The sequence below is a fragment of the Miniopterus schreibersii genome (assembly GCF_964146895.1).
Source record: "Miniopterus schreibersii genome assembly, chromosome: 6".
Taxonomy (NCBI): Eukaryota; Metazoa; Chordata; class Mammalia; order Chiroptera; family Miniopteridae; genus Miniopterus; species Miniopterus schreibersii.
In genome coordinates this window covers 54,969,975-54,995,277 of record NC_138107.1, presented here as the reverse complement: position 1 = coordinate 54,995,277, position 25,303 = coordinate 54,969,975, and the positions used below count along the sequence as shown (strand labels likewise).

The following is a 25,303-nucleotide window of genomic DNA, read 5'->3' as shown; positions in this document are numbered from 1 at the left end:
TGATAGGCTTTGAGAGCCTGTCCAGTCTGTGATGCCTGCCCTTGCCCATTGATCTTGGTATTTTGTAGGGTGAGAGATGAGTCAGCTTTTCTCCAAGCAGAATAGTAAACCCACTTTGATGTCCAAATCTTATTTTGGCTGGTATCAGATAACAGTAATGTCAATTTATTTGGTGGTTTTACTTATTCAAAGGCCAAGCTTACCCCACAAAGAATGGCGAACTAATAAACTACCATCATAATGTTATAATTTATTGAGAACCTACTACACACCAGACACTGTTCTCGGCAGTTTTCCCATTTAATTTTTTTCCCCAAAACCCCCTATAATAAAATAGGTGTTATTCCCATTTTATAGTTGAAACTCAAGAAATTAAGTTACTTGTCCAAGATCCAAGTATGGGAGAGCTAGAATTCAAATGAGATCTACCATACACCTAAGCCTACACACTTTCTAGTACATTATAACACCTCCCTAGTCACAGAGAATTACAATTGGAAGGATTGTCTGGTCTAGTGAATTTTATTTCAAATGAAAAGAGGTAAAAATACTCCCTTTTTCATATATTTTACTTATTTAATAAAGAATAGGTGGCCCAAAGTGGTCTTGCCTAACTTTTCCTGCTTCTCTTAATATGAGAACCACAAAAATAATGGTGCCCAACCAGAAAGTTATTATTAGCTGACATAAGAATCAGTATAGATGCTTATGCAGCAACGTATTCCTAATAGTATTGACCACCATTCTTTCTATATACAAAATCAGAGAGCCTTCATTGCAAGGTTAACTACTGGGTTGACAAGCACTTAAATTCCAGGATTGTTAGATCAGGACTTTCAGACTAGAACTAAGTTATTGGCTAGAGAATAGAAGAAAAAGTCATTTACTTATTAAAAACCACGCATATATTTTTTTATCTTACATTTCTCACAGCAGAAAGTACATGTATATTCATTTTCCCATAATACCTAACAAGAAGAAATGCTTATTAAAAAAAAAAATACTTAGACTACTCACTAACATCAGTACCTGGAAAACTTTCAATATTTGTTTATACTGAAAAGAAAAACAAGTTCATGTTTGTTCCCACTCCTTAAGAATGAAGGTGACCTGACTTCCCATTTCTGGTGTTAACTTGCATCATGTTCGAAAGAAGGAACAGGCAGGGGCTCCAGGAAGGTACGACGGGTCTGAATTCGGTTTAGAAGCTGCTGTGCCACAGGTTTGAACTCCGTTTCCCAGTGGAGTCTGTGATAGTTTTTTAGGTCTTGGTCAAAACTGTCATCCAGTGCTAGTTCTTCATCTGTATCAGAAAAATTAAAATTACAGCAATTATTTGAAATTATCCTATTGAATAAAGTTTAATCTTTTTTTTGTTAATCCTCCCCTGAAGATATTTTTTCCACTGAATTTTAGAGAGAAGGAGAGAGGGAGGGAGCGAGGGAGCGAGGGAGGGAGGGAGGGAAACATCGATGTGCAAGAGCCCCAACCGGGGCCAGGATCAAACCTGTAACCCAGGTAGGTACGTACCCTTGACCGAGAATGGAACCCAAGACCCTTGGGTGCATGGGCCAACGCTCTAACCACTGAGCCACACTACACTGGCCAGGGCAGTGAAGTTTAATTTTTGATGGCACGAGTTCAACTTATCCTGGGTCATCCCTAATTCCAACATGACACAGAGTGCTGATAGTGTTAAAAGGCTCTTTTTTTTCTGTTTTTGTTTATAAAGGCTTTTTTATTGTAGAAGTTCTTTACTCTCTTCTGTTCTTTACAAATATTTTTAAATAAGTGTATTTTAGTCTCAATAAAAAAAGGACAATAATCTCAAAAAATTCTAAATTTCATCGAGCCTTATTTCAACTAATCTCATGTGTATAAGTCCACATCCAAAAGTCAGGTCACAGTTGCTCTGAACAAATTAACAGGTTACTTCCTCACCTGTGCCTTAAAAAAGTTAATTACTTCAGTGGTTGACAGGTATAAAAAGGAGTCAGGACATCTTTTGGGAAAAAGCACGGTTGAACTTGACACTTAAAACTTTACTAAAAATCAACTTAGCTATCTTCAGAACAGCCTGGACATACATCCTTAAAAAGACAATCAACCACCCGGCCCTATGTTTTGACCCGTAACAGTGAAAAGTGGGAGAGAGTGAGGATCCCAAGCAGCATAAGAATCCCAAGTGAGTCCAGGGTAATGCAGAAAGCACTTGTACAAAGAATGCAAAAGTACAATTTTAATTTGCTTCTGAATTTAAAGGCATCCTGAACTCTGTAAACATCGTAAGTATATCTATGCAGGCAGGGAGATAAATGGCCAGGAAGGTTTGTGGCTGAGCTGCCACCGCGTTTCTACTTGTTTGTGTTGGGCCTCGCACCCGTGTGAAGCACTTCAGGAAAATGCACTGGCCTGCCAGTCAAGCCTGGCTCTGCCTCTTGCCAGGTCTGTGGCCGAGGCAGGCTTCTTAAGTGGTAACTGCTAAGTCCTGAAATGACCACAAATATCGCTACTTACATAATTTGAAAACTTTCCTCACAGGGCTAATTAAAATCCTATTAGAAACTGCTTCATTACTGTTGACACCGGGTTTTGGGTACTGAGTATTTCTGTACACCCTGCGTACTTTGGCACTATTGGGGTCCCCACCCACAAGAAGATAAGGGAGCCTGGAATCCCAGTTCGTTCCTTCCCCTCCTCTCCTCACAACCAAGCGAGCAGCTATGCGGCCCTGAGATAAGTTCTGGGCAAACCCTTCAGCGAGGCCTCCGTGGAGACTCCGGAAGCAAACCTGGGCCTCCCCACCCCCAGCAACCAGGCCCTGGGGGGGGGGTGCTGATGGCGCTGGGTGCCTTCCCAGCCCTGCCCACTGGGCTGCTTCTGGACGAGAGGCGTCTGTAAGCCAGTGGTGTCAGTTCTAGATCTGCCCCCTGCTCACTCTCTTCCGGGGTTCCTGAGCCCTAACCTTCCACTTGAAAATGAACTCTCTTGCTTCGTGCCCTTCTTTCCCAAGAAGCTGAGGGCTGAGGGCTGCCCATGTGCCTCCCAGTCCCTTCTTCTGCCCAGGGTTTTGGTTGGAGTTGGTGGTTCTAGCAAATCTCTATTTTGGTGCTTTAAAAAAAAAACCAGGATCAAGACTATGTTGCTTTTCTTGAGGCTCAGCCTATTATTAGTTAATCTATACTTGAACCCTTCCAATTCTAAACTGGGTTAGACAAGATAATAAAAGTGGCCAGAGAGCTACAGGTAAGAGAAAAGCAGGCTGAAATTTCAACGTAAATACAGCAAATGCATTTTTTAAATGCCATATTACACTAAGTATTAAAATTTGGAACTTGTAGTGCAAAGAATGGCAGAGACTAATGCAAGAAAAATTTAGATTTTATGATTTTCAAGCTTTTTTGACTATGACCTAAGAAATACATATTACATTATAACTGTATACATATTTCTATACAAATAAACAAATGTATTATAATAGAATACCCTTATTACATGTTATACATTCTGATATCTTCTTTGCTACTTTGTTTTTTAAAGATGCTGGTCACAGTGTGAAAAGCACTGATTTAGAAAACCGATCGTTCCTAAGAGTTCTCTGTGCACAGCACACTTCCAAACACTAGCGTTTTAGGCCATGTATTAGGAAGGATTAATGAACTTATCAGTGATCATTGTAACACAGTCGCGAATGTAGTTTAAGTGTCCTACAGCATCAATGAAAGCTTCTCCTACTTGCTGCTCTATTTCCTAGCTTGCTGCTTAGCACCAGGCAGCTCCTTGAAGGACCTGGTATTGCCCTATTTTCTTATAAGGCATGGTCCTCACATGTTGGAGAAGCAGCCGCTGGCTCTTTGGTGTAGGCTGGACCATGTGACCCTCTAACTTGAGTGCCGGGCCCCATTCCACCCCTTGTCGTGCAACTTGGATGCTAGTGATCCATGTACTTTATAATGAACATAAAAACCCAGTGTGTTTTACATTCACAATAATAACCTGCACACACTGATCGCCAGCTGCTGGCTCTCCTGAGAGAAGCTCATGGTGGACTAGTGTGCTAGGGCACACCACTTAAAACTTCAAGGTAAACACACTGCTAATGAGTTTATAAGAAGTGATGGTAATACATCAGGAAGTCTTAGACAACATTCTTTTTAAACCGCTTTTCAAAAAGACTGTCAACATCCCGGCATCCCAACCTTGTTCTGGACAATTACTTTATTTTTTTTCCCCCCGTCAGCCATCAAGAAAAAGTTGGGTAACTTACATTACATTATGAATTGCCTTGCCATTATTTCTAAAAACAGTGCTCACGCTTCAACATGAGACTGTTGTCTAACAACTCACCCTGTTTTCAAAATGGCCTGTTTTTTAAAGCTATCTTTGTAAAAGAATTTAAATTCAAATACACTCTCGACCACAGATGCACTTCACTTGCTGCCGCCCAACTGGCCAGAGAGAGAAGTAAGAGTCTGAGGCCCCTTCTCCTGCGCTGCGGAGAGAAGCCGGGAAGCAGCCCAGCCCTCGTGGTTCCTAAGGAGGGATGGCGATCACTTGAGAAGCCCTGACACCACGCTGGAGACGTGGCTTCTGATGGGCTGTGTTTCCTTGTGTTATCCATGTCACAGGCCCTTCCTCGGGTGGGGCGGGTAAGGGGATGCTGTGTAATGGGACAGCAGGAAAACACGGGGCTAGATGTTTATTTTCTGATGGAAAGTCCTGGCTTTCCTACACTATGACCTTAGGCAAGTCGCTTAACCCTCTTAGACCTACTTTCCTTTTCTGTCACCTAGCCGATGACCTCAGAGAGATCGTGTGAGGATAGAGCGGACATGCTTTCGAAAGTATACGGCACTATTAAAACAAGGTACCACTAACGAGAGTCAGTCCACAAGCATCTACCCAGAATCTTCCTTGCATGAGGCCGTACCCTTTCCTAAAGCGGCTCAGCTGGAGTGGCGAGCTGAGACAAAACAACTGTGCAGGAGAAGTCACACAGCCATGATTAATTGCTAAATAAGTACAGATTTTCCATGATCAGACAGGGGGCTTGGAAAGCTCTGTGAGAAGGGCCTGCGAGGACAGGCAGCCTCTGGCTGGGCAGATGAGGGACACACATGACAGGCGCAGAGGCTGGGAGGCCACGCCGAGGCCCAGCGTGGCTCTAAGGGAAGGCCGGTGTGCGGAGTAACAGGCCCCCCGCCACGTAGTGCCTGCTGTGTGCCCTGCCCTGCGGAGAAGCTGGCCACGCTCATGCGCCCTCCTAAGCCGTCCCTGTGCCCCATGGTCCCACCATCCTCGTTAGTTATGGTTGATTTCCCCAGACTTACATGCCAGAGGAAGCCACAGATCGCCTGCGGTGGAGGCAGGAGCCCTACAGCCCAGAGAGTGACTCTCGCACCCAGTCACATCTTCTCCCCAAGTGGGAGGCGGAAAGGTGTGCCCACAGCGGAGGAGCTGCACTCGCACACACCGATACCGCAAAAGCAGCCTCAAGGTGGTTGAAGCCACGACCAAGCAGGAGCCTAGAGGGAGCAGGGGGCGGCAGGACTTTTCCCATCTGCGCAGAGCAGAGCAGGGCCAGGCCTCCAGCGGGGGGGGGGGGCGATGGGGCCAGCCACGGAGGGGGCAGTCAGGGCTCCAGCTCCCCCTGCAGCTACCTCCCAGGTGCTCCCTGGCAGGCTTTGGGCAATATGCTGGCTTCCTGGCTTCAGAATTCTGGGGATGGGGAGGATGAGTGTGTTTTTCTTAAATTCTGCAGCTGACCCCCATGTCCTGCCCTGGAGGAGAGCTGAGCGAGGGCAAGTCGAGCTTGCACTTCTCCTGGCAACCGGGCGGAAGCTTCACGTTCACAGGGCAGACTGTGAACTTCAATGATTTAAAATCATGTCCGTTTTCCCTTACTCTCACACCAACAAAATTATATTTATCTGGAAAAAGCAAATTTCACATGAGCCCAGCAAACCTCCTAGCTCTGAGTTTCGGTTTAATGTGTCATCATCACGACGCTCCGGATTTACGAAGCACCTTGGCGAGCACGTTTTGCGGGCCTGGCGAGCGGCAGGCGCTGTATCAATCTCTGTCTACACCCGGCTCATTTATCATCCTCGCAGCTCTGCGAAGTGGACATCAGTCTCAGCGTGGGGACGAACGTGCTAGACAGGGTGAAACCTCTCTTGTAAGCGCCAACACGGGCTCACACGCACACTGACTGCGGCCTCTGGGTCTTTCCACTCAGGACGTTTGATCCTCGTGACTCCCTGCAGCAGGGCAGCGATGATCAGCTCCCCATTTTAGAGGTGAAAAGACAGCTTCTGAGAGATTCTCTTATCAAACGACACCACCTGAACCCCAGTTTCCGAGCAAACGGCTCCTTTCCACCGCCCTGCTGACACAGATGGCGCTGGGCAATGTAGGGCCTTCTCCATTAGGAAAAAGGAGTATTGAAAACACTCCTACTGCCCCCAGTCACTGTATGGAAACAATTATCCTAAAAATGGAAGTTCTAAAAATGGAAGAAGCTGTCTTCTTTCCTCTGGTTCGTATCAGCGATTTCCCACCTTCCAAGGTATGGACTGCACTGGAACGGCAGATAGTGTCGCAGACGCTGACCAGATGTGGGCCAGTAGGGCTCAGTCAGGGTTCTCAGCTGACAACTAACACAGCTGCTAATTAACTGTATAGATTCACTCAAAAGCATGATTTAATTCACAGTAGCTTTTGCCACGTTTTCTCAATTACAACGATTCTTTTAAACAGCATCATCTTGTATTTATGCACTCTATAGAAAATGCAAAAGAGAAAAAAGCCCTGGAAGAAATCATGACAGTGTCCAATGAGTTAAAAGGTTTTGTGCTCCCACTGTAAATAACATTTGGCCTCTTCCAGATATTTCTTAATTATAATCATCTTTACCAGGCTGTTGTTGCTTAGAGAAATATAGCTGCCCAAATGCATGGCAATCTTTATCCATACAGGGCACAGAAAAAAGATTTACCTCACTTTGCTAATACTCACAGACGACAGTGAGGAGGCTTACCTAAAAATGATGACAGCAGGACCGAGAGTGTGTTGGTGTCTTCGTCTCCAAAACATGAGGAGGCATTAGTGATATTTTCACTGAAGTTCCATAATGTTTTGCAAACCAAGCAGGCCAGCTGCCAGTCAGTAGGGCCAAAATCCCTTAAACAGTCCACTAACCTGAGTTAATGAAAGTTAAACTGAGATGTTATTAGGTCAGAATCTCTAACTTTTATATATTTAGCACAATAATGACTATCCTTCTCTAATATTTAATATGCAACGTGTATAATTTGGCAATTATTTAAAATATTTTCATATCTACAAATTTAAATAGCTACAGAGTTGCAGTAATCTGCTTCTGAATTATTTTATGTGTCCAATGGGACCTAAATCCCCTCTGCAGCCCTAACTTGTCTCTTCCAAATATTGAAATCTCTCTGCCCCAGAGGAATGACAAGAGGGGCCTACAGTCCCAGGAAAACTACGCCCTCTGAATCCAAGAGAGTTGGAACTCCGTGCCTTGAAACTTACTTTTTAATGCCACCCCCTTCCTTTAGGATGACACGCTTGTCTTTATCCACCGTGAGGTTTAGGAGAACACCACATGCAGAAAAGCACATATCCTGATGGTTGGCGTCCAGCAGTGCGATCATGAACTTGTGCACTGGGAGGGCAGACAGCAAATGCAGACAGTAAAGTTCAGGTTCTCAGCTGTAGCTTATTCCCCCTTATTTAAGGGGAAAGGGGAAAAAGCAAAGGGGAGTAGCTTGCAAACTGCAAGCCCTACAGGGGATTTTACCCCATTCTTCCTAAGGCATTACCCATTGCCCAGCAGTGGGTTCCCCAACACCCACCACGTCCAGAACCTGCTCCCACCCCCAGATCCTCTGTCCCCCAGGTATTGTTATATCTGACCCAGAAAGCAGCTCCCTCTGCAAGGCAGTAGTGTAGTTCTGGCCAGTGGAAAGGAGCAAGCCATGGACTTCCCACCACGCAAGTGACATTCATCTTTAACATCTCAAGGGCCTTTTGGAACCTCCAGCAGCAATTTTCTCTAAATACACAGCCCTGGGGAAGGGTCCTATTGAGATCTTCCCAGAAGTCCTCCAGGGCCACAGAAGTCCTGATCAAAGCACCGGAACCGGCCTGTGGCAAGGCAGGACTTCGTGGGTAGGGGGCATCTCAAGCAGGGGCCTGCTCCCGCCTCTGGGACGGTTCCCCTTACTCCTGGGAAACGGAGCTCATTGTCTTGTTTTCTCAGCCCCCCACTGGGCCTGGGCAAAGGGCTGGGGGACAGCGGGGAGGTGCGTGCCCTGCCTCCTCCTGTTTTCCTGCACACCTGAGAGGCGGCCACCCTGCTCTGGCCGTGGCCCCACAGATGGGCCCAACAGTGAGCTTGGCAAAGGCTGCCTCACATACATGTGTTCTTAAGGGTCTAAAGAGCACAGCAGAATGGGAAGCGCCGTCTCTGCGGTAGCGAGGTGATGGGCAGCCGCTTGCTGCTGCTGGTTTCCTCCATGCATTATCTAAACTTTCTATCGTCAACATGGATAATTAGGTATTTGTGGAAGAAAACGGGGTGCTGTAGTAAATAATAAATTCCTAACTGGAAAGGCCGTGGAGGGTAGTCACACCCAGGCCTATCACTTCTGTACTAAAAGGTTTTAAGCCAGCTCCTCCATTGTTCTTGTTCATCTAGGATAACGCACCTTTGAGATGCCAGAAGTGATGCCTCTCAAAGGGGCCACCACCCTTAAGATAGCATGTAATCGTGTAACCCAACCCCCGCCTCGCTTTCTCCCACCCGCGTGCAATTCTCCTCACACTCCCTCCTTAATTTCAAGCATGTAAGAGAAGCTGCAAAATTGCTATTCTCAGCAGCATTTGAGACCTTGCTCCCCAGGATATGTCATCAATTTGGCTCAAATAAACTCATAAAAATTCTTTGCAGGTTTGGACATTTCTTATGTCGACATGTTTTTAGTTGCTATTCTTACGTGAAATATTTGAGACATCCAGAGAATGGTGACTATAAACTCTTGTGTACCTGCCATCCAGTTTAAGAAAGGTCTGAATTTGCATAGGGTGGAAATCAGACGCATTCAAAAGAAAAAGGACTACTGTATATATGAAACTTTCTTTTTCAAGAAATAAAACTTTACTGGTCCAATTTTATATCTGGGCATTCCTTTGCCTCCAAAGATAACTTCTGTCTTAAATGTGGAGTTTATCAGTTCCAAATACCATTTTTACCTTATACCATTACTACATGAGTGTATTACATAAACAATACCCCAAGATTGTTTTGCATATTTTAAAACTTGCCTCAATGGCATTATTCTGTATATATCCCCCTATCACTAACATTTTTGCTCCTAGATTTTAAGTGTTTGAGGTTGATCCATGTTGATCCATAACCTCTAGTTCATTTATTTTCATTGCTATAAAACATTTTGTGGTGTGACTATGCCATAATTTATTTTTCCTCTTGCCTGTTCATGGACATTTGTTTCCATCTTTTGCTATTACAAGTAGTACTGTAATGGACATTCTAGAACATGAAGGGGACTTTCTCTTGAGTCTGTTTCCACGGACAGAAATGAGAGCATAGATAACTCGATTCACTCACTCACACACACCCACACACACTCACACACACACACGCCCCACCTTGGGAGTCAGAAGGCCTCCCCCGAGGGAGAGGGAACGCGGAGAGCACGCCCAGTCCACCCTGGCATCCTGCGCCAACAGCCTTACGTCCGCGCGGAACAGAATGTAAAGCACTCGCTCGTCCCAAAGCGGAAACAAGCGTTACACTGTCGTGACCCGAGCTCTCAGGCAGCTCCGCTGTTTACTGGCGAGAAGAGCATGTTTATGAACGGAATTGTCACTAACTCACCATTCTTCCGTACAATGAAATCGCAGATGTCACGGTCCTGGGAGAGATTTCCAAAGACACGCACAGCCTCCAGGACTCCATCCATGTTGTTACTCACGAGCAGCTTTAAAAGCACTGGGTTTGGTGACCAGAGAAATAAATCAGTGAATTTAAAAAGAAAAAAATCTATCTTTATTGAGTTCAGAGAGAGAGGAAGGGAGAGGGAGAGAGAGATAGAAACATCAATGATGAGAGAGTCATTGATAGGCCGTCTCCTGCACGTCCCCGACTGGAGATGGAGCCCTGACCGGGAATTGAACCAGGATCTCCTGGATCATAGGTCAATGCTCAACCACTGAGCCACGCCAGCCAGGCTAAATCAGTGAATTTAAGTGTTGATTTAAAGACTATTAGAAACCAATATCATAGCTCAATAATCACAGAAAGTACTAATAACTAATACTGATAATTCAAAAATTAAAAATGATAATAAAATACAAACAGCCAGGGACTTTAGCAAGAACTAAGAAGCTAACTTTTCCCCATAGTCTAATTTCTCAGAATCAAATCAGGCTCTTAGATATTTGTTTCAGGAAATCAGGAAATATGAATGCTTCTAGAACTATGTTTAGTTAATAAAATCAAAACCTTAAATGAACATGCATCTACCCAAACCCAACTTTGAACCTTACATTCAGCAACATGTAGCTTTTGGTCTTGAATGACAGAATTCTTCACTTGGTAGTAAGATAAGTTGTTGATTGTTGCTGTAGTATTGATGACCAGCTCCTCACAATCATCAATGGACTTGTATTCTGAAACAAAGTAAGGGAATCACAGACTCACCATAGGGCAGAAACAAAGCCATCCTCAAGCAGCATGAATCCAGCTGCAGCAGGAACTCGCCCTTGTCTTGGGCTAGGTCTGTGCAAGGATGCCACTTGCCTTGGCAGTTTGCTGCTTTATTCCCATGGCCCTTCCTGCAGGGAAATGCACCGCATGCAGGAGATCACTCCTGCCCAGGGTTGAGAACATTAAGCTCCATCCCTCTAGCCAGAGGGTCTGTAGTAAAGCTGAGGTGCCAATGCACCAGTGAGCCCCGCCGTCTCTAATCCCATCTGGTTCCCCCTGACCCTAAACATGCAGAATCTGGTCACTCCTCACCTGCTCTGCTACCATCTACCCCATCTCTCATCCCCTAATTGACTTCTGTTCATCCACCTTCACCGCTCTGAGTCTATCCTCAGCATGGTGATCCTTTAAAAGTTAGTCAGATAATGTCATTGGTTTCACTTGTTCCCCGAGCCCTCCCTGGGCTGCTCCAGCCCTGACCTCTCTGGTCTCATTTGCTGCTCCAGCCCCCAGGCTTCCAAAGCCACTCACACTGGTGTCTATTTGAACATGTCAGCATGATCCTTCCTGAGAATGTGTACACTGCTATTCCCTCTGTCTGGAATATATTCTTTCCCTGGTTATCCATTTGGCTCACTCCTTATGTGCTCCAGGTTGTTGCTCAGATGTCACCTTATTGGACATGGCTTCCTTAATCACTCTATATAAAATGGCACCATTCTTCTCTCTTCCCCTGACCCTACTTTGATTTCTCCATAGAACATGTGACCACTTGACTTATATGTTTAATATATGTCTTCTAGTCCTAAAATGTAAGTTCCACCAGGACGAATGATTTGTCTGTTTAATTCATTGCTACATTGCCAGCACCCTGAGACAGTGTCTTGCACACAGGGGGCACTCAATAAATAATTGCTGAATGCAAGAATAACTGAATGAATGAATGAGTGAACCCTTTAGCTTGGTACTCAAGTAATTCTGTCCCTGTCTTTCACTCAGCCTTCAGACTTCTCTGGCCACAGTGCAGAGAAGGGCAGAGGCAAGGATGCCAGCGAGGAGCCTCCTGTGGTATTCAGATGACAAATACTATGGCTTAGGCTTGGGTGATGGTGGAGATGGAGCACAGTGGACAGACTGAAAAACTATTTAGGGAGGAAAATGGACAGTACGTGGGATTGTATTCAGAGATAGGGATTTTAGGAGGCAATTAAAGTTAAATGAGGCCACCAGGGTCCTTATCTGATAGGACTGGAGGAGTTATAAGAAGACCTGCACACATCAAAGAAAGGCCACGCAAGCACATAGTCATCCGCAAGCCGGGAAGAGAACTCTCACAGGGACCAAATAGGCCAGCACCCTGATCGTGGGCTTCCAGCCTCCACAACTCTGAGAAATAAATTTCTGTTTTTTAAGCCAACCAGTCTGTGGTCTTTTGTTCTGGCAGCGTGAGCTGACTAATACAGGAGGGAAAAGATAGGGCCTGAATAACTGCAGGCTGTAATTATAGATAATGTAACAACCTGAAAAATAAAAAGATAAGGAAACTTTAATCACATGGACTAATGATGAAAAAATTTAGGATTTTTGAACTCTTAGTGGTTATTCTGGCCAATTTTTAGTAATTGGATCTATATTCTTTATAAATATTTCCATGCCATTCACGTACCATAAAATGCACCCTCTTGCAGTGTACACACAGTTCAGTGGGGTTTAGCAATAATATGTATTACTATTTTTTCATTTTTTTAAAAATCTGGATTACCCTTGAGGCGGCTCTGAACGGAAGAGGAATTTTCTTTCACAGGGCTGCAAAGTCTCACCAAAGTGAGCTGACTGTACCAATAAAACCCTCAGCACACCCAACCCACAGAGCTCCCGCCGTGAGCCGGGGCCTTACCCAGCGTGGCCAGGAGCGGGCCCACCACACTCGGGCTGGCGGCCATGGCGGCCCCGACGCCCGGGTGGATGGCCAGGTTGGCGAGCACGCGGGTCAGCTTGACGAGCACTTCCTCCGCCGGGGCCTGTGGCTTCTGTGGCCGGGGCTGCTCCTCTCCGTCACCGGCTGGCCTCTGGGGACGCAGAGCCAGCTCGGAGAACGTATGGAATAATGACAGCAGGGTTGGGATGCTGCCTTTCTCTCTGAAAAACTGTTCACGAGCCTGGTTGTTTTTCGCTGTCAGGTTGCCAAGAATGAAAACAACACGAACGACTAAGTCCTGCAATAAGTGAAAGACGCAGAGTTACAAGTGCACAGCGGCTGGGACAGGTTGTTGGAAAGAGTACAGTATTTAATTTATTCACGATTTCATTAATAGCAAGATGGAACACGGCTGGCTTCGATTAACTTGTATAGGATTTGATTCCCAAGATTGGTGCAAATCAACAGGCGATTAAAGGATTTGGCAGCCTGGGAGGAAGACAAACTGATTGATGCTTTTAGGCCTATTAACTTCAGATCCTTCATCTGAAATTCTGGCTGGACTATCTCTCTTTTTTTTTTTTTTTCCAGAGACCGACTAGTGGAGTGGGATATTATCACTAAGAACAATGCATTACGTAAATCTAAGTTTTTCTACTGACAGGTTTCTGGAGCATCCAAATCTTTTCCTGAAAGTTCGCCTCCTGGGGAAGCGTTGAGTTTCTAAACATCAGGCAACAATGGCTAGTCAGGTGGTGCTACAGGTGGCAGTTACCTGGGCACCGCTGACGCCTGGGGCTGGATAATTCTTTGCTGGGGGCGGAGGGAGGGGAGAGGGAGGGAGGAGGGTATTGGTGCTCGTGTTTAGCAGCATTCCCCCTCCCCCCACTGCCTTATATCCACTCTAAAGCAGTATTTGTCTTTCTTGACCTGGGTAGTGGTAACGTGGGTGACACATTTATAACTATTTGCTAACTAACTGGTACATATCTGTTTCATGAACTTTTCTGTATATATTTCACAATAAATAAATAAATGTTTCTAGAAACCCCAAGATGAGAACATTTTACAACTAAACCAGATACAGAAACAATTACGTTGGTAATTTGACAGCAGACCTATGGTTGGCCTTACATGCGGTGGTGAAGGAGGTCCTAGGAAGGGAGACTTGGAAGGAAAACTTACGACCGGCTTGAGTGCTAATACTTACTATGCTGAGTGTTGTGCTATTTTACTGACAAGGAACTGGCTTGGAGAAGTGCCAGGGTCACACAGCCAGTGAGGGTGGATCAGGATTTGAACCGAGGATTTCCCAGACCTGGAGTTCTTTCAACACCCATGCCCTACTTCTCACACCTTTGCCATTTAACAATCTCCTCCTTGGACTGCCTTCTTTCTAAACAGTTAGGGAATTATCTCCTTTTAAAATGCAAATATGTCCCCGGGAGGGATTCCAAATAAACCTTTGTTTATCAGATTAGTAGTTATCAGTAGCCTTAAAAGGGACAAAAGGGAGAGGGCTGGGCTGAGTAAAAGCAGGTTTCCTGAGTGATCCTCATTTTTCAGAATACATGTGACCTTTACCCACTGTTACTAGTGGCCTAATCCAGGAAGACTACATGCATTTTTCTTTGAACAATTCCCTTGAAGTGGGGGCCCCTCCCACTTCTAAGATTCTTTGATTCTAACATCCCTGTGGTCCTAACGCGGCCCAGATGAATGCGTCGGATGTGGGAGGAAGAAACTCCAGGCTATGAGGCAGGAAGAGTGAACGCTGCTAGAATACCTCTCTCCCGGCCTTCAGGGAGAAGGAGGGGTGGTTCCTGGCAGCCGCGATGCCAACTGCAGGATGGCATGCGAGATCCACGGATGGGGAAGGCAGATTGCGCGTCTGCAGCAGCCAACTTCCAGCAAATGCTGTGCTCACTGTTTCTGTCCACTGTTAAGGCTTTCTCCCCCACCCCGCCCCCATTCTCAAACTTATTCTCCACGAATGAATTGAGGGAGCACAGAATAGGCCAAAATAGAAGCAGTCTCCAGGAGGTTGGCAGAAGTGGTGCTTCCTTTTTCCCAAGCCAGCGCTTGTCTTGACTCATCTGGAACCCTGAAAGCGGAGGCGGAGTGGGGGGGTGCTGCCCAGCCCCTGAGCTCACCACTGGGGGCCTCTGCACCGTGCAGGGAACTGCCCAGGGACAGCATTGTGGAGAGGTTATTTACTGTTCCACCGCCACAATTCATCTCATCTACAGAATAGCACTTAATTAAAATCCTCTAAAGATTTGAAAAATTGGACGAAGGCCAAAATCACTGATTTGCAGAGACCACCAATTCCACAGCAGAAAGCTCTTTAACAGGCATTTCTCTTTTGAGGTACAGATTCTCTCCTTCGTTCTTAGACAATATCTGAGAACCACATATAAATCAACAGTGCACTTTTATGGCATTTCTATTAAATTTAACACAAAGTTGCATATTTCTACCACAGCTTGAAATAGCGAAATGAAGATGAAACAGGAGAGATAATTTTTTTTTTTTTTTTTAAAGAAGGCATTCTAGTATAACCAGTTCATATTGACTTTCTAATTTTGCTTAAAATGGAATCGGCCTAGCAACAGCTACGGCCAACCAGAGCTCAAACAGGTCCACCTGCTGCGAGGAGCCTGCCCTCACCGTGCGTTCCAGGGATAGCCTGCGGGATATTCCCTTCGGTTCCACATTTGTGGTGCCCTAATGAGGAAGCATGTTACTCAATCTGAATGAGCTCCACAGGCCTGGAAAGAAAATCGCTTTCCCTGGAACAAAACAAGGAGCGGGATATTGCTGAGCAGAATGGTCTACGTCAAGGTCCAGCAGCAGCCGTAGTGGTTGTTAAATGTTACTTTCCACATGAGAGAGTTTGGCCTAACGTCAGTGGAGGAGATTCCCCCTTGCTCAGAGATCTGGAAACTGAGGCTTCGAGAGGCTCACTGACCCCACAGTCCAACACGGGTGAAGAGAAGGGGCGGGACTTGGACGGATTCCAAAAGTTTCTATCGTCACCTGGTCTGCTCATCCCCAGTGACCCTCATCTTCCCCATCTGCCAGACTCAGGCCTAGGGGCGTCTCTGATTCCTCCGTCACCCTCCTCAACAACCAGTCACCAAGTTCCCTCTGCTCTATCATCTCAAAATCTCCCCCAACTCCCTCCTTCCCAAGCTCACTCCGGTTAACCTGTTGGGGGGCTCTTGTCAGAGATCCTTGACGAGCTCCTCCCCAGTGCGATCAACGTTAACACCACTTCTTGAAGCACAGTTCTTATGTCACCCCTTTGCTCAAAATATCCACTGCCTATGAACGTCAAAGCCAGTATCTGATGCGCCATCAGGCCCCATGCGACCACTTCTGCGTGACCTCACAGTGCTCCCCGCCCACAGCCGGCCACAGCGAGCGCGCCTCTCCCTGACGCCCACACCCTTCCTATCGCACCTTAAAATAACCGACGTGCACAACCATGGGGAAGGAACCACCTTGTGCTGGCACAGAATAAACCGTGTTCAGCAGTCTACTTCTACGTAAAGGAAAACACTTTAGAAAGATTTTCAAGAATGGGTTGAGATGGAAGGGGTTGTAAATGTGCTGAGACAAAATAAGTTACTCAACATGCCCTATTTAAAACTTGGTTAGAAACTTCTTGTGCAATCTGGATCTGAGAGCTGAATCAGGACTTGCAATTTGCAACATTTACCCGACTTCCCCCCCTCATTCAAAACCCCGACACGAATTGAGCTTATTAGGTGGTCAGAAGACCAGATAAATTTTACCAGTCTAGTGCAGATAGACCGCATTACTGTAAAAATGCTAATTAGCCCTAGGGTACTGAAAGTAGGTCAACAGTTTGCACAAGTGCTGAACCATACACAATGGAAGCGTCTGAGATGTTGGAGACTCACATCCCAGAATCTAGTAGAAAATCATTTAAAAACCAGAAGAGATCACACTTGACGCCCCCACCCATCTATCCATTCCATCAGCAATCATTTACTGGGCATCCTCTATGACAGCGATTTTCAACTGTTGTGCCACAGAATTTCTAAAACTTGCAATACTTTACCTTGAGATTCTCAAATAAAAAAATGACAACAGCGAATACTAGTCGTCTGGTGTGAATGAATCAAATTATACCTTTTTTTTTTGTCAGATTGGCAAAAAATATATTTTTTGGTGTGCCGCAGAATTTTTGCAATTAGTTTATGTGTGCCATGAGATGAAAAGGTTGAAAATTGCCGCACTGTAGGCCCCTGAAGGTGGTGATCACTCTAAGCACAGGGCAGTGGTAGAATTTCACTGTGTCCCATCCTCCAAGTCAGCAGGCATAAATCAGGCACTTGGGTTCCGTGCTGAGTGGGGGAAGAGCCAGTTCCACGGGGCAGAGCAGCAGGAGCTGGAAAGAATGAACAAGCTGAGGGCTCACTGTGCTGCCCGCCGGCCCGGTCAGGGGTGCAGAGCAAGGCCAGGGCTGAAAAAAGGAGCGAGCTCAGCCAAATGCTTTCGGCACCCACTGGGAATGCGCCTGCAGAGGGCCTGGGAAGAGAGCCACAGGGCACACTCCTGCCAGGCGGGAGGCAGAGGGGGAACCACAGCCAAGTGGCCATATAAAGGCGCCAGGGTTAGGGGCGGAGGGGCCTCCCTGACCAATCCTCACGGGCCGCGGAGGCTGGAGGGGAGGGAGAGGTCATGTTATCTCTGGGCGGCTGCACAGCTGCGCTCGCCTTGGACAACAGCTAGAAAAATGGCAGATGTTTGTGCGCCTTCCGCCCCCACTGTCCAGACATTCCAGGTCTCATTTTCAACACCACGGTGCCCGAGCAGCCAAGCCAGACAGCGCTCACATGGCTGGAGACGGCCCGTAAGAGAAAGTCCAAATGGAATGAGAGACGCATGACTTTCACAGCAGCGCAGGCAAGGACATGTCTGGTGGCTCCCGGGCAGGGTCGTGCAGGCTCTGATGATGGTCCGATGATGGAAGTTATGTTTTAACCGCCCACCCCAAAACTGGCCATTTCTACAAGTTAGACAGGCAGTTGTTCAACGGACACAAGTGATGGGAATATAGATAAAGGTTATTTTTTTTTTTTTGGACCATGACCTTTGCAAAATATTGCTAATCTTAAAAGTCATATTTGAGGCATTTTACCAGATATCCTGCCCGGTAGATATTTACAGAAGAAATGGGGAAAATCCCTTTATGTTCTTTGAAAAAGCAAACCCAAATGTGTTTGTGGAGATGCTAAATGCGGCCACGCGGACGTCACAGGCACCTCCTAAGGCAGACCCCACTCTGCAAGGCTGCTATCCGCCCCGCTCGTTCCTGCGTTACTAGGCCCATCTGTTTCACATTTGGTTTGTACCAAATGCAGCTCCCACCATAGGGCATACAATATGTGCATACTTCTTAAATGAAATTTGTCATTTAATTGAATTTTAGTCAGTGTTTTTCATAGATATTTTACCTAATGCTAACGTTTAGCTTTCAAAATGCATGAAGCCAACAGAAGTGTTGTGTTTCGGTCTGTTTTTGTGTGTATGGAAACTGGCGTTATTAGCTGTACCATGGATCTTGACCAAATTAACCTCATAGACATGAGCCAGAGGTGTTTCCCTCATTCTCCCTGGGGAAGCCTCTGTTAGAGCTGGGAGGACTGGATCCCTTTTCTCTGAGACTGCTGATGAACCAGAAATCCCACCACCTTCCTATACAGAGAGGCCCACATCCCTGTGCAAAGAGGGGTGGTGCAAACCTGGCCATGTTTTATTTTAAATGAACTAATAATGTCCCACAGATTTACTTGTTGCAAACTTACAAAGGTTAAATATGGGTATATACTGAACTTTCCCAAAGCAGGATATCTGCAGGAATATTTTGTGATTATTTTAAAATAAAAGCTGGTGGTTGTTTCACTAGCAAATCAACAACTCGTGGCTGGTCTAGCCAGCTGGAGGTTAATGAGTTCTCCCATCGGCAGGCAATGCTGAGGGTCCCACAGGAGGGGCCCTCTCCTGAGCAGCCCACTCTGACCAGTGCCTGAAGCCTTATCATTTTGATGGTTATCAATGCATTATCAGTGCTCGGTGGGTTTGGTCCGAGGACCACTTGTTTTGACACAAGTCTTGAGGGGGGAAAATTTACGGAGGAGTCTACAGCACCATCCCATTTTCTCTTACTAAGAAAGCACCTCTCAGCTGCTGGTACACAAGGCAAAAGCCGTGTGGCTGTCACCACTTACTGGGGAAACTTATACCAACGCCTGGCACAGCTACTTTGGTTCCCACTCTGTGAGATTCACTTTCAGCTACATGCCTGTAGAGAAAGACTGACCCTATGTGGTTGATTTGATTAATCACTTTAAAATCTCTTGAGGTTTTGTAGAAAACCCTCTGCTATCAATATTGGAGAAAAAATGGTCTCAAGGATCCACCTTAATTTATACCGTAAGTTTCCAAACCTGCAGTTCATTTGAATCACTTGAGGAGCCTCTTACGAATAGGTTCTTGGGCCCCATCCCAGACCTGAATCAGGATCTCTCAGGGTGGAGCCTGAGAACCTGTATTTTTAAAGCTCCCCAGGTGATTCCAAAGATAAGCCACAGATTTAAATCAAGAAAGAATTCGAAATTTCACCACCTTAATAGCTATTGTTTTTATAATACTGCTTTATAAAAATAATCTAAATCTGTGTTCCATGTAAATAATTCTCATGACAGATTTGTACAAAATAAAAGTGAAAATCTCACAGAGACAGATTTTAAAAAGAGCCATTCTGTTACTAAAGGCAGACTTTACCTGGACAAGAGATGAATAGGCATCATGCTAAAAAACGGGAAAGATTTTTACTTTTGGCATTTTCTCCCATAAGTTCTTTTCTTTTTTCTTTTAATGAGAAAAGACGGCAGATGGGGGAGTAAATATTCTACTTCTCCCCGTAGCCAGCAACCCTGGTGCGTACTTGTTTCCAAGCAAGATTTCCCCATTGGTGGACTGTGGACGTGGGGGCCAGTTTCCTGCAAAGCTCCCCACCCGGTTGATAAGATCACTTAAAGAGCTGTGTGTAAGAAGGGTGTCTTTTCTTTTTTTCTTTTTTTCCTTTTGTTTAAGAGATTTTTGTTTCTGTTCTTTGAAAATACAGTTAGCCATAAACATGATTTAATTGAAAAGTGAGTCTCAGAAAAAGTGAAATCACTGCTGAGCCCAAATGTGTTCTTCAGGCTTTTAAGACAGAAGCAAACACTAACTCCTTAGAACAAAGATAAGGTATAAAAACTCTGACTCTTTAATCACTGGGTGGTATATTAAGAGACTACAAGGCTTCTAAAGTCCAAGTCTACAACCCACGGTTAGTGCTGCAGAAACATTTCCTGGAGCTGAAACAAAAATAGTTATAGGAAGTCACCGTTCTATTTAAAATGTTGCCAGAGAGCTGATGTATATTTCAAAGGTCAGTTCCAAGCCTCAACTGTTCAAGTAAATCTCAGGTGTAGCCAGGTTTTTAGCCACCGCAGATTAATACACTCACATCAGATCATGGTATAGAATTTCTGGAAATTACTTTTCTTTCTAGGAAAGGGGGACAGAACAAATCATATTCAACTGGCCACCTGGGCCAGGGGAACTGAGGGTAAGATGCCATGCTGATCTGAAGTAATTTAAAATCCATCGCTTCCCTTTTGCTGCTGTGTAAGGCAGCCCATCGATGTGAAAAGTGTGGGGGAAATTCATTTTTCCTCCGCCAAACTGGGAAGAAAGTAAATATTTATGGAAGAAGCACTGGAGTATTAAAAAAATTTTTTATAATACTTTACAGACTTCAAAACATTTCATGGACTCAAAATTCATTCTTTCAACACTTATCACTTGCCTACTATGTCAAGTATCACCTCAGGTATATCAAGACAGGGCCTGTGTCCTTTAGGAACTCCCAGCAGCGGGTGAGGCAGCTACACAAATGATAACCATTTGGAAAAATCATAAAAGAAATATGCATTTATAAAGAGCTATGGGAGCTTTTGGTTAATGATTTTAGGAAGTAGTTGGGACACATAACAACTTCCTTGTAGCCTGAACAGTTTCCCTGCTCTTCTAAAATAGTTTGGTTTAGAAGCATCTCAGATCACAATGGCATGAAATTAGAAATCAACTACAGTAAAAACACTCAAAAACACATGATGGCTAAATAGCATGCTATTAAACAATGTATGGGCTACCAAGAAGATCAAGAAAGAAATAAAAAACTTCCTGGAAACAAATGAAAATGAACACACAACAACCCCAAATCTATGGGACACAGCAAAAGCAGTCCTAAGAGGGAAGTTCATAGCACTGCAGGCCTACCTAAAAAAAAGCAAGAGAAATTTTTAGTAAACTAGTCCTACAACTTAAAGAATTAGAAAGCTCCCTTATGAAGCCGTTTGGACCAGGGCTTTTGTTTGCTGGGAGTTTTTTTTTTTATCACTGCTTCGATTTCATCAGTTGTTATTGGCCTATTCAGGTTTTCAGATTCTTCCTGACTCAGTTTTCCATGATCTCACTCATATGTGGAATCTAATAAACAAAACAGACTGAGGACCAAAATAAGCCCAGAGACACAGAAGCATGGAACAGACTGATGAATCTCAGTGGGAAGATGGGGGTGGGGGAGTGGGTGGGGAGAGATTAATCAGAGAACTTACAGGCATGTGTGCATAACCCAGGGACACAGACAACGTGTGGTGAAGGCCTGGGGTGGGGCAGATGCCGGGTGGAGGGGATCAGTGGGGGAAAAGAGGGGGCAATATCTGTAATACTTTCAACAATAAAGATAAATTTTTAAAAGAAAGAAAAATAGTTTGGTTTTGAGGAAAATATAAATTATGCATCTATTTCTCTTACTAACAAAAAAACAAAGATGGTTCAAAATGGTGACTTTTCATTCCTTAGTACAAGTAAAAGACAGTATAGAGTCAAAGTATAATTTTAGGAAAGATAACAAGATCCTTGAAAGAATATAAATTAACACATTTAAAATATTTTTTATCTCATTAATGAAGGATCTGATACAATGGTAAAGTTGGTTCCAAGAACAATCAAAGAACTGGGTGTTTACAAACATTAAAAAGAATGTTGGGATAAGATTACTAGGTTAGATACACGCCTGGCTAGTAGCCTGAAGCAGGGATTTTCAACTGGTGGCCCAAAGAATGTGTAAAACATGCAATATGCCTGACTGTTTAGTTAGGGGCACTTACCTCTCTTCCCTTAGGCTGTCAAATAAAAAAATGACAGCAGCCAACAACAGTAGCTGCCCAGTGTGACGGAATGAAAATGATACCTATTTTGCCCTAGGCAGTTTTGCTCAGTGGTTAGAATGTCAAGGGTGGCAGATTTGATTCTGGCCAAGGGCATGTACCTGGGTTACAGGCTCCATCCCTGGCCCCTGTCAGGACGCATGCAGGATACAACTAATCAACGTGTCTCTCTCACATGGATGTTTCTTTCTCTCTCTTTCTCCCTCTTCTACTCTCTCTGAAAAGCAGTGGAAAAAATATCCTCAGGTGAGGAATAAAAAAAAATTATATCTATTTTTATTGTAAGATTGGCAAAAAATGCAGTTTTTTGGTGTGTCACAGAATTTTAGTAGTTTAAGTGTGCCATGAGATGAAAAAAGTTGAAAATTGCTGGCTTATAGGGTAATAAAACCATAACTTCTGAGGTTATTTTGTCTACCAGAGACAAATCTACAAGTTAATGTGTAACTTTATGGTGTCTGGGTTCTAATCAAACAGTAAATAGCAAGTTTAAACACAGATACATTCTCCTCAGGAATAAGCCCTGCCCATTAAACAATGCCCCAGCATGGCTTTGTCCCACACCACACCCGATTTCTAAGTTTTGGATAATTTTCCTTAATCTAAGTGAAGTGGTTATTAAGATCCCGTATATAACCTGGCCAGGCATGGCTCATTTGTTGAGCATTGACCTAGGATCCAGGTGAATAAAATTGGACTGCATTTAATGACTATTCAAAAATTTATAATACACGTTTATGTTTGTACTAAGTATTACAGTTTTATTAAGGAGAAGTCTTTGTGAGTTGAGTTCTTCCTTTTTAAAACAACTATACACGTTTGTGCCCAATCCATTAAAATCAAATTATTTCCTTTAAGTACTTACCTAGAAATTTCATTTCCTAAATACAAAGTCAAAGAATTAGAGAATTTCAGTGCTAGAAGAATTTTTAGAGTATACCAAGTGTAGGGGTATCCCTATAGTTTTTGTTGAAGTGCAGACGGCCAGGCCTCTCCACACCCATCTGACTCAGTAGGCTTGGGGTGGGGTCTGGAAATAAACAGTGCACCCCCACCTCACCCCAAGGTGATTCTCATGTGGGGGTCTACAGACCACTTGGAAGAACCAGGCTGTGGTAGTCCACCCACCCACCTCCTATATCAGAAACCCTCCAACCACATCTATATTTTGAGGCCTTTTCTGCCTCAAACGACTCCCTCCCCAACTCCTGCAGGTAACTCTCTGCCTCCCGGGGCAGCCCATTGCACAGCTAATGGAAGCGTCTAATAGGAACCTTTACATTTAAAACATAAAGTCATTCACCATGGGCTTACACGAACACGCCAACACAGAGACACACCGGGAAAGTAAATGCGCGAAGAACTGACCTGCTTCCTCTGGTACTTGTTTATCAGATTCAAAAACAAGGCGTAACAACTGGAGTAGTTGGCCAGGGCAACACAGCAGTCGCGGTAAGAGGTAAGTTTGCTGCAGAAATGCCAAAAGGAAAATAAAAATAAACTTTGTTTTTCTATAAAATGCAAGTACATGCTGTGTTACTTTAAATGCAGACCTTCAAAGCATTGCCCAGCTCATGAAAAGGAATCTAGAACGGTCCACACACCCGTCCAGAGAAGCCTCGGGGAGGTCTGCTGAAGAATAGAAACCTGAAGCCTGCGACACATGTATATGATGTAAATTTACACAACCCACAAAGTCATGGTTCAGAAAACGCAAGCCAAGAAATTTATACAGAATCTGGTTGGATACGAGCCTGTGAATGCCCTGGGGCCCCATCGGCAGCAAGGGTCCTGAGGGTATACACTAGGCTGGTAGGTAGGCTGACACTAGGTAAGAGAGGCCTTAAGGCAGAAGGCCTTAAAAATAGCTCCAAGGTTTCTAAAGCGAGCAAGCATGTGGACAAATAAAAGCAACAGGGCAGCATTGACAAACTTAAATCAAATTGGGAGATATTCATAAATTTCTCCTTAATTGATAGATTAATAGGTAAAACATCATTAATATTTTAAAAATTTGACCATGTACCAGGCATTAACAAACCTTAGTAAATTTTTAGAGAATTGATATCTCACAGATCACATTCTCTGGTCAGTGAAATTAAATTAGAAATCAATTTTTAAAATACATTAAAAACATACTTTTGGAAATTTAAAAACACCTAATTTTGGGGTCAAAGAAATATGAAAATAAAAAAGCACTTAGATATATTACAAGTACTACAAAATACTACCAATCAAAATTTGTGGGCTGTAGCTAAAGCAGTAGTTAGAAAAAAGTTATAGCCTTAAGAAGGCTGAAAAGACAATAATTGAGTTTCTAACTAAAACAGTCAGAAGAAAAATATATCCATGGACAGGAGATAAAAGGGATTAATAAGGATAAGAACATAAGGAATAAAATACAAAACATACATACAATAGGGTGGATCAATAAATCTATTGGTTCTGCAAAAACTGGTAAAAAAAAAAAAAAAAGGCAAGCCTTTGGCAAGACCAATAAACAACAAAAAAAAGAGAAACATGATAAATAATCAAAATTAGGAATGAAAATCAATATCAGGAATGAAGAGGTGGTGTAAATAGTGGTTAAATGTATGGGTTCTAGAGCCAGACTAGCTGGCTTGAATTGCAGCTCTGTGATTTACTAGCTGTGTGACCTGGGAAGAACTACCAAACCTCTCTGTGCCTCAGTTTCCTCATATGTAAAATGAAAATGATAACAATAGTACCTGTCTTTTAAAGTTGTTATAAGAAGTAAATAAATTAGTATTTGGCAAGTGCTCAGACTATTGCCTGGCAGTAGGAGGCACTATAAAGTGTTTGCTAAATAAGTAAAATAAATAAAAGGGGACTTAATTAGAGATGCAACAGAGATGAAAAGGATAAGAGGATATTTGGGAGGGCTTTATATTGTTTGAAAACTTAGCTAAAATGGACAAAATATAACTTTGAAACTGACACAAACAGAAATGGGAAATGGGGTTAAGTATTTGACCATTAGAGAAAGTGACTCGGTAGTCAACAGTATTCACCCACAGACACACACTCACACACCAGGATAAAATAGCTTTTTAAGCAAGCTCTATAAGCTTTTTAAGAAAAAGATGTTTAATTTTCACAAATTCTCCTAGAAAAGACAAAAAGTCAGAATAATTTCTAACTCATTTTATGAGGTTCATGTAAACCTGACACGAAAACCAGACAAGGCCCATATGACAAAGGAAAACTACAGGTCACCCTAACTCATGACCACAGATAAAAAATCCTAAACTAAATATTAGTGAACCAAACCTAGAAAAATGTAATGGTTTAACA

The 25,303-nt window shown here is 44.0% G+C and overlaps 1 protein-coding gene across 2 annotated transcripts in view; it reads right to left on the bottom strand.

Annotated features, from left to right (window-relative positions):
* Positions 1 to 231: 231 nt before the first annotated feature.
* ARMC2 (armadillo repeat containing 2) overlaps positions 232 to 25,303 on the bottom strand; it is an 85,968-nt gene continuing 60,896 nt past the window's right edge. For both annotated transcript variants that reach the window (XM_081140242.1, XM_081140241.1), the window contains 7 exons: positions 23,357 to 23,456; positions 12,651 to 12,969; positions 10,594 to 10,716; positions 9,923 to 10,036; positions 7,555 to 7,687; positions 7,040 to 7,200; positions 232 to 1,303 (listed from right to left, as the gene is read on the bottom strand). In XM_081140242.1, coding sequence (XP_080996368.1) covers positions 1,131 to 1,303; positions 7,040 to 7,200; positions 7,555 to 7,687; positions 9,923 to 10,036; positions 10,594 to 10,716; positions 12,651 to 12,969; positions 23,357 to 23,456 — 1,123 coding nt within the window. In that variant the 3' untranslated portion in view covers positions 232 to 1,130. The remainder of the gene's footprint in view (positions 1,304 to 7,039; positions 7,201 to 7,554; positions 7,688 to 9,922; positions 10,037 to 10,593; positions 10,717 to 12,650; positions 12,970 to 23,356; positions 23,457 to 25,303) is intronic.